The sequence below is a fragment of the Ascaphus truei genome, chromosome 18 (genome assembly GCF_040206685.1).
Source record: "Ascaphus truei isolate aAscTru1 chromosome 18, aAscTru1.hap1, whole genome shotgun sequence".
NCBI lineage: Eukaryota > Metazoa > Chordata > Amphibia > Anura > Ascaphidae > Ascaphus > Ascaphus truei.
Window position 1 is genome coordinate 16310285 of NC_134500.1, and position 9559 is coordinate 16319843.

General features: G+C 41.6%; 1 protein-coding gene across 1 annotated transcript; it reads right to left on the minus strand.

The window, feature by feature from the left end:
* Positions 1–306: 306 nt before the first annotated feature.
* BCL2L10 (BCL2 like 10) lies at positions 307–8166 on the minus strand. The gene is made up of 2 exons (XM_075575696.1): positions 7484–8166; positions 307–2459 (listed from the first exon to the last, which is right to left on the minus strand). Exons 1-2 carry the CDS (start codon positions 7913–7915, stop codon positions 2328–2330), a joined length of 564 nt encoding a protein of 187 aa, XP_075431811.1. The 5' UTR covers positions 7916–8166; the 3' UTR covers positions 307–2327.
* Between the last annotated feature and the right edge of the window lie 1393 nt (positions 8167–9559).

Consider the following 9559-nt stretch of genomic DNA (forward strand, 5'->3'; position numbering starts at 1 on the left):
GTAGCTCAGTCTTCGACTGCTTGAGCCACCTGTGCTGAAGCAGGGATATCCTGAAAACCTGACCTGTTGGGGGGGGGGTCCCTTGAAAACTGGAGCCGATACCCCCTTCAGGATGGTAATTGTGAGTTCTGGCCTGTTCCTGGAGCTCCATGCTTACGGCTCCCATAAGGCATCAGAGGAACAAATTACTGTTTGCTAAGCAATTAATTGCTGCAGAGAAATTGCCAGAGGATGTAGATCTCATAAGAGGCGTCATTAAATAGGAGAGCTTGTAAGCATGAAAAAAAGAAGCACAGTCGCAAAACATTATAATGTGAAACTCCGTTTATTGGGGAAAAAAATGTTTTTGATTTATAATTGTTTTTAATTTTTTTTATGCTTACACAAGTCCAGGAGTGATCTCACATAGGAGTATCGGCAAGAACAGATTCTAAATCAATATTCAAACGTAATTAAAAACGTTGGATCTTGCAGTAAGTGATTAAGAGGTATAGCGGGGTATATAAAAGCAATTTATGCCAATCATTTTCTTGGACCAGATACATGGAAAGGGCGGGAGTTAAGAGGTAAAATCTTGCACTTTAATTACCATTTGACGAACTTTATAAACAGAAAAGAAGTGACTGCGTGTATCTTTATACAGATTTTCACATGTACACGGACATATATAATCTAAAGCAGGGGCGGACAACTCCAGTCCTTAACAGCTAACAAACAGGTCAGGTTTTCAGCATAGCGCTGCTTCAGCACAAGTAGCTCAATCAGTCCCAGCTTCAGTGCAGGTGCCTCAGTTGACTGAGGCACCTGTACCGAAGCAGGGATATCAGGAAAACCTGACCTGTTGGTAGCTCAAGGACTGGCGTTGGTTACCCCTAATGGGGGTTCATTATTTTAGACTCCTCTTTGCAGAACTGTGGCAAAAGCCAGAGACAAACAGGACCCTATTTATCAAAGAAAAGGGATCCCACGTAAAGCAAATCTAATGTCTTTTGCATTCACTTTCCAGTTGAGACAAGACCATTGTAAGAAGTCAGTAAAATAAAAAGGCTCTTCAAGCAGAGATGTACGTCACCTGCATTTTATATCTGTCTATATACATATATTAAAACAAGGTTCGTTACAATCAAACTAATAACACAGCCATGAAATAAAAAATAAATCAGAATTGTGCAAATGTATATTTGTAAAAAAAAATATCAAAAAACAGGAAGCAAAGTAATTGAGAATATATTATTCTTTCTGGCACAAACTATTCTTTATTATCCATAGAAATGCCAGACCTCTATGAAGTGCCAGAATTGCGCAAAAATGTTATTTTTATAAATATTTTCTTTTATTTTGCATACCATAAAATTTAGAATGATGATTTATAAACAGTGAAACATTTATCAAAAATCTCCACCGGGTTACCTTTCCATTTGAAATCTACCCGCTGTTTTTACAATGCGTGCACTTTTGCAGTTACCGCTAAAGTTACCGTGCTATTAAAAACTGGCAGAAGTAACGCGAGGTTTAAATGAGGATGTGCACAGCACACAATCATGTGTATGTACAGTATGAGCTCATGCAGGGTGTGCTTAGTATGTCAATAGCAGAGCAATGTTTCTATGCCAATTAATAAAGACTGCAGAGCTATAAAAAGGCATTAAACATATTTCAAGCAAAGACCAAATTAATTAATAATGAATCATATCAATGGTAGTAGCTGTTAAGATTTGTTTTCCCATCACTCCAGTTGAACAGGTCTTACTAAAAGTGCAGTGCTGCTTAGGACCAAACTGAAGTGGTCATAGGTTTAATGGGATCAAATCTTGGCAAATTGTTGAAAAAAAAAAAATTGTAATTTGTGAACATTTTTATTTACAGACGAATATTAAAAACAAGTATAATAAAATCACTTTAAAACTGGTGGCCTGATTTGTATCCAGTTAAACAGATCACTGGCGTTGGTTTAGTTTGGTCATATGTGGGACTGCACATTTAAAGAAAGGTGAACGAGAAGTATTTGTGCTGTCGATTCCTACATTCTATAAAAATATATATCATAAAGTGATCGCGGGAGAATGGCAGTGTCAACAGTTCACTCGATACACCGTGTCCAGGTTACCAAGCACTTGGGTGCTTATTCAATAAGCCCCAAGGCTGCCGATGGCGGAGACTCGAAGGGGAGTCTTCGGCCGATCACGGTGGGATGGGCCACTTGGACTTATTGAATAAGCCCCGTGACAGTTTAATAAACTCAGTTATACAATGTCTTGGCCTGCAATGGCAGGAGATGCAACACGGATATCTAGGAGGTCCTTCCACGTCACCCGTATTTCTATGGTTCACCGTACAGCCAGAAGGAAAGCCAACCCGGCAAGTCCAAAGCCAGCGGCCGCCATGAGAGCACCGGACACGTTACTGTTCTCCTGTACCCGATGCCTGTCGTTGTTATTGAAGTATTTGTGGAAGCCATCCTGTAGAGAGAAAAAAAAACAAGAAGCATTATAGAATTTGTGATGTCAAAGTCAATGCTAACCAGATCAAAGAAAAAAAAATAGGCCAACTCAAATTCTTACGTATTGGACATTTAGTAATGGGAATCATTTCTTTGTTAGGTGTGTCAAGTTCTACAAGGTGTATTGGTTCTGGAGAATTAGATATTGTTTAATGTATAACCCCCAATGGGCCGTATTCCTACACTATACTCCGGTCTTCAAATAAACATAGCACCGAGACAGAGCTTATGGACCAATGACTGAAAGCTAAGGGCAGCTGTTGTTCCGGATCCTTATTCAGCATAATTATGTATGGGAGCAATAGGCTCCAGATGGTTGTGTTTGAACTCGGCTTGGCAGCTGATTGTGTAAACAAGTTATGCCCTCAATACCTTCCGGAACTCTGCTCTTTACAATTAATTTGTGCAAACACAAGTTTTCTGCCTTGTGACTCTCTTTAACCCATCACTTGCCTCTCTGGAGCATTGAAATCTTCAATACAAGTCCATCATTATCATCTACCTAGAGAAGCATTTGCTCAATAACACCCTTTCCATCCCAGAACAGAAGATGTCATGGGCTTGCATCTTTCTAGTGGCGCTGCTTCTTCAGTGTTCACCCTTCATGCTCGGAACTGATTTCTGGATGGTTTTAGTAACATTAGGTCATATTTTATAATTAGCCAAGTCGAATGCACATGGAAAAATCATAACTAAACCAATGCATACGCTTAGGTCACATCATTTCCCGTAACTATTTAGGGGAACTTTACCCTCCTCCCTGCTGGAGAAACCAGCAATGCATCACTTGTGTGTCGAGCGCTGGTCTCTTCTGCAGCAGGGAGGAAACCCCCTGTTTGACAACGATGGTTCAAATACACTCGATTCGCTTTTCCCATTCAAATCACAGGATTCAATGTGAAATTATCCCATTTACATGGCCAGTCAGGAAAAACAAGGGACTTTCTTACATCAACTATATAAATGCTGGAAGTCAAGCATCTGGCTACTTTCATTTATGCGGAAATGAAGAACGGGTTTCTTTCGTTTCTCTGACTACAGAAAAGAGGGGCGGGACACTTTGTGCAAAGTTCTGCTCTAAACACAAGCGGGCACAGAGGGGCACACAGCTCAAACCAACTTGGAAAAATTACTTAAAAAAAAAAAAAACACGTATAATTTGTGTGAGTCACTCAAATGTAAACCCATTTCCTGTGTTTGTGGCTTGTAACTAGCTCATAATGGGACAATCTATGCCCGTCCTTCTGCCCTAGAAATGTTTAAATACACCACTACCAAAGGCTCATCAAAGTGACCCCCACTGTGAATATTCTGGAAAAATAATGCCTTCCGTTGCAATGCTGCCTGATGCCCTGCAGTATTGCTAACTTAGGATGCGCATATAGTGCCGGCGATTAGCGACGTCGCGTCAAAACAAATGCATTGCCGCCGTCGCATGTGCTTATAGTAATTGCGGCGCGACAAGGCGAATGCTTGGTCACGATCGCTGGAAGTCATCCCAATTTGATTTTTCCAGCGACCGTAGCCCACCGTCGCCGGCTCTATAAGCGCAGCCTAAGGCCAATACTATTACTATAAGCGCACGTGATGGCGGCAATGCATTTGTTTTGACGTGACGTCACGTCCCTGTCGCCTGTACTATAACCGCAGCCGAAGTCACCATGAGCCCGAAGAAAGCCGTATGTGCGGTTATTAAACATATCCTTATATCAGACCCATTTAAAAAATATTAAAGCAGCAGTACCCCGTGTCCGATTTTTTTCTATCCCCCTCTCCTTTTTTGGGGAGGGGGAGGGGAATGCAGCTGAAATGCATTATTTTTTGCTCCGGGGACCCCCTGGGTTCCAAGATGCTGACCGCCACGTCATCTGTTGCAACTTCCTATTGGCCCATGTGATGCAAGGGATTTAAAAACCAGGAAGTGCCGATCCTACTGTCACCAGTAAGTATCTCAGGAAGCAGGTGAACCACACTCATCTCAGCTCTGGGGACCCCCAGCCCCCCATTCCATGTAAGAACAGGGGAGGGGGCTGGGGAAGGAGCATGCTGCTTTTACTTTGTTACAGATGGTAGGTAGGAATGGGGGTGTAATTCCTAGCAGTTTGTGAACATGTAGCAGGCTTACAAATACTTTGGCAAAAGAGTGACTAAATGACCTTCATTACTTATCTATTCCTCTTCTCATAAGTATTTAACTATATACATTTGTCATATTGTATGTTGCATTCGGGGCTTTTTGTCTTTTGGCGAGCTTAGAGGCTCCCTGATATGGAGAAGCATTTTTGCAGTGTATTTTGTACTGCTTTGTAGAAGCAATATCATTACAGGCATACCCCGGTTTAAGGACACTCACTTTAAGTACACTCGCGAGTAAGTACATATCGCCCAATAGGCAAACGGCAGCTCACGCATGCGCCTGTCGGCACATCCTGAACCGCAAAACCGGCTCCCTACCTGTACCGAAGCTGTGCGCAAGCAGGGAGACTATAGAGCTTGTTACAAGTGCCTTATTTACCTCACTTATGCACGTATATGATGATTGCAGTACAGTACATGCATTGATAAGTGGGAAAAAGGGAGTGCTTCACTTTAAGTACATTTTCGCTTTACATACTTGCTCCGGTCCCATTGCGTACGTTAATGCGGGGTATGCCTGTATAGCACAGTGACTGCCCCTTTAAGACAAAAGATAAGTCTATAGTGTGTGCCCATATATTATCTGCAGCTTCAGTCCTATAACACAGATGGACAGATGTATCAAGGCAAAAGTACTGCAATTCTGGAGCATGAAAGCTGCACCATAGTATATAAGAAAGCTGTATGCTCTCAGTGGGACATTTTAATTTGAGACATACAGTATAATGCAGGAGTGTTTGCCACAGAAGTGTGCAACTATTTCCGCGATGCCCACGGGTGGAAGTATTGTACTGGTTACATACGGTATCTATTTATTTCTGTTTACATTTAGCTTTAATGGACTGCAGATTTGCACTGACTAAAAACACTAATGAAACCCACATGGAGTGTTCGCAAGAGCTTGCACTCATAATGACATTATTCAGAAAACGGTCATCTCGGTGGGGAATGAAACACTCGTGTTTCTGCCCTGCCTTGTTGCCGCCAGTTCAAGCTCTTGCTCATCTCTGGAAAGAATAGCAAACCACATGAGTCTCTTATTTCAGTGTGCCATATTATGTGGATGAATGCAGAACGGATAGAGATAGTCAGCGAGTTAATGTTCAGGTCACATTTTTTTGCTGGCAAGATTTTAGAGTAGTATGCTGCTCCACCTCAAACCAATTTTTAACAGCTCTGGCGAATCAGCATAATAAAACAGTTAATGCAGTAAGGTCCATTCACTTATAAGGCAAAGCATCACAAAGTGTGTGTGACCCTGCATCTCACAATATTGAATACAACCCTGCATCTGTAAAGAACTGTAGCTAAAGGAAAAGGTTCCATTGGAAAGGAATTTGTACTCCAAATTTTCCCCACTTTTGCAACCAGGAGGTTTGGATATCTATCCCACAATCATCATCATCATCATCATCAAGTATGTTTCCATTGGCTTAAGTTTTATAAGAAATACAATCCTGAAGGTTGCTCCAAGTATTTATTTATAAAATGTTATACAAGGAAATACATTGAGTGTAACCTCTTGATTTAAAAGTAAAGTATGTCCTGGGCACAGAGTTAGGACAATATATGGTTACAATGTAACCATGTATTGTATATAACCCATCAACAGCTGCCAATGAATCGTTCTTGAAAGGGCTCAGTATTCACTCACTACAGACATGCCTTAGCCAGTTATGTTAAGCAGTTTATATGTATTTTAAATGCCTCCTTTGTATCCAGAAGCAGGAGCATGGGTTTATTCCCCATTATGTAATATAGGATATCGTTCCATAAACACGTTTATATCAAATGTTTTTTTTCCTACCAAACAGAATCAACATTTTACAACAAGGTAAAAACACCCTTTTCATATGAATCAGACTATACCAACACCACTAGCCTTTAACCCCCTATGTACTAGATTGTAAGTTCTTGGAGACAGAGGCTTCCTTTCCTATTGTGCCAACATGCCTATATTTTTGTATGGTGCCATACAAATAAAAGATGATACTAATAATAGCGTCAAGGAAAACGTGATGAAAATAATCCTACTAGTAGCTATATTTGCAAAGTAAATGGAATGCACCTTTAACGCTCAGTGCCAGGAAACACAATAGTCAAAGCTGCATTACTGGTTCCACTGAAAGATTTAAATCACACTGTATTAAAGATGTCGAAATGCATGGTTGCATGACATATGATGAGCTATTTCCACGTGCATTTTCCTGTATGTGACTCAGAGGTCAGACCTGGGGTGGGTATTAGAACAATATTTTAAATCATGGAAACAGGCAGCAGTAAAACACTGCGACCCACCCACTATGAAATGTAGTTGTTATGTCTGCTTTGTACAAGTGACAACACCTTGTCAGTTAAATCAGAGATGATCTATGTTTTGTTAAGACATGTATGGTATTTGCAGAAAATTGTTTACAGTGCACTTGGTAGGTAAGAAAGAATTTGAAGCCACCTTAAGTATTTAATGGCCATATTACAAAACACAAGGGGGGGGGGGGTTGGGAAGAAGAAAGACTTGCTAGAAATAAATGCTTTACTAGTAAAATAATACAAACATTACCTGTTCAGTTGGCTGGACAAGCATATAGATTTCTAAACTGTATAAAAATTAGGACATTAAAATCGGAATAACTGAATTAGACACCTTGCTGGCATGGGAAGTTGTTGATAGCATTATAAATATGTATTAGGACCATTATTAATAAATGACCTATTGCTATAACCCTCATATAGTCATCGAGTCAACATGCATTATTAGAGGAGTAACCAGGGGCTATACGGCGCAATGTTAACAGATGGTAAACCAACCCCTGCTTCCCTTGTAGGATAAGAGAGAAGAATAATTACCCAGCCCCCGTTGTTCTGCAGCCAGACTCTATGCTCCCCAACCAAGAATGCGCTCAGCACCTCGGCCAGCTCCTGGGGGGTCCCGGCCTTGGGTCCCCCGTTCTGTGCCAATACCCCAGCGAAGGCGATCAGGGACACCACCCGCCCCCAGTTAAGTCCTCCGTCGTCCGGGATCCGGGCGGACACAGCCCGCAGGATGGTCCGGGGGTCCCCGGAGAGCTGATCACAGGAGTCGTAGAAGGAGCGGTGCAGGCTCAGCATCTCCCCCGCCACCCTGCGCAGGGTCCGGGCTGCAAGGCATGGGGGTGGCTGGCACCCACCTCCCAGGCAGTGCTGGAGATAGTCTTCTAGCAGCAGAGAGGTCTCTTCCAGCAGAGGGTCAGACATACTGAGAGGGTGTCCACACTGCATGTGGTCACTACATATACACATCCAGCCACCTCCCCCTCTGCACTCTCACAGAGCTGGGGGCTGTCTCTCACCAGGCTGTGGTCACTCACGCGCTCTTTCTCGCTCTACTGGTGGTTCCCAAGCTCTGGTGTGTCTCTCTTGAGCTTTGTTGCAAATCCGGAGGCTCTCATCTGCAGTGCTGCAGCCCCTGTGTGAGCAGGTGACCCCCAAGCACTGATCTCTCATCTGATGGGTCTCTGAGCAAATGATTTCCAAACTGAGATCTCTCCAAGGCTTTCATGTTACAGAAAGCCCTCCCCCTTTCACCACCACTTCCTTCTCCTCCTCCTCTTCGTCTTCCTCCTCCTCCTTCACGGGATGGTGCCACCTGCTGGATGATTGCTGAATGTGAATACATCTTTATATTGTATTGTATGTCTTTATTTATATTGCTCCAAAAGTGTACTCAGCGCTTCACAAAGAATACAGTATGGGGAATTAAAATAATACATTAAGCGCAGCAAAATCAGACAATAGGAAAGGAAATCCCTGCCCCGAAGAGCTTACAATCTAAGTGGTATGATGGGAGATTTACAGAGACAGCAGGTGAGGGAGTTAAGTGCAAGATGGCAGTGCTTGGCCACAATGGGTGGTAGCATGGGCTATATAGCACCATCCATGTACAAGAGCGCTTCACAGTAGTGGCCTAATAATCGAACACATAATGGGAATAAAAAGCCCTTGAGACATAAAAGGAACATTAGGAAAAGGGAGTCGCTGCCCACGAAGAGTTTACAATCTAAGTGAATTAAATGAGTTAAATGAGTTGAAAAATCATGGCAGGAAAATGGGAGACTCCAGCAGATAAAATATAGTCTGGGACTGAGCCCTGAGGTTAGATTAGCAAATGACAATAGAAAACATTGAAAGGAAAAGATACCGTTAATGTAATCTGGGACAATTTGTAAAAATAAACATCGTCTCTTTGGTTCATGGTCTTCATTCTATTATACCATTGACATTTATTCTGTTGCCTTCTCTTCATCAGACTAACCTTTTTTAAACAAGTAAATCTCCCTAATCATATATGAAAGGTAGAAAATAGTTGGAGGTTTCTTATTGTTGAATCACAGCAGGAGTTTGGTTACTAACACAAACTATCTATTGTCTAAAACTGTATCAAGATCTGACCTCTCTAAAGCATATAAATGACATGATTTGTAATTAGATTCTGTGACTATCACACAACAATTTAAAGTCATAAGGGATGGAGGGATAGCATCAGAATTATAAGGAATGTAACAAAAGTTTCAAAAGGGCAATTAAATTAGCAAAATTGGATAATGAAAAAAGGAATGCAATAGAAATCTTACATCAACCCTAAAAAGTTCTTTAAGTACCTGAGTAACAAAAACAATGAGAAAAGAAAATATAGGACCCTTTCAGTGTGAGATGGGCAGGCAGATTATAGGAGATAAGGGAAAAGCAGAGTTATTAAACAAATTCTTTGCCTCTGTGTTTACCAGGGAATAATCAATTGCAATAATATTGCCGCAGGAGGAAGCCATAACCTCTATATTAATGAACAATAGGTTAACTGAAGAAGTTCATAGGCAGCTTGATATAATTAAAGTGAAGAAGGCACCTGGCCCTGATGGCATACATCCAATAGTTCTTAAGTAGTTT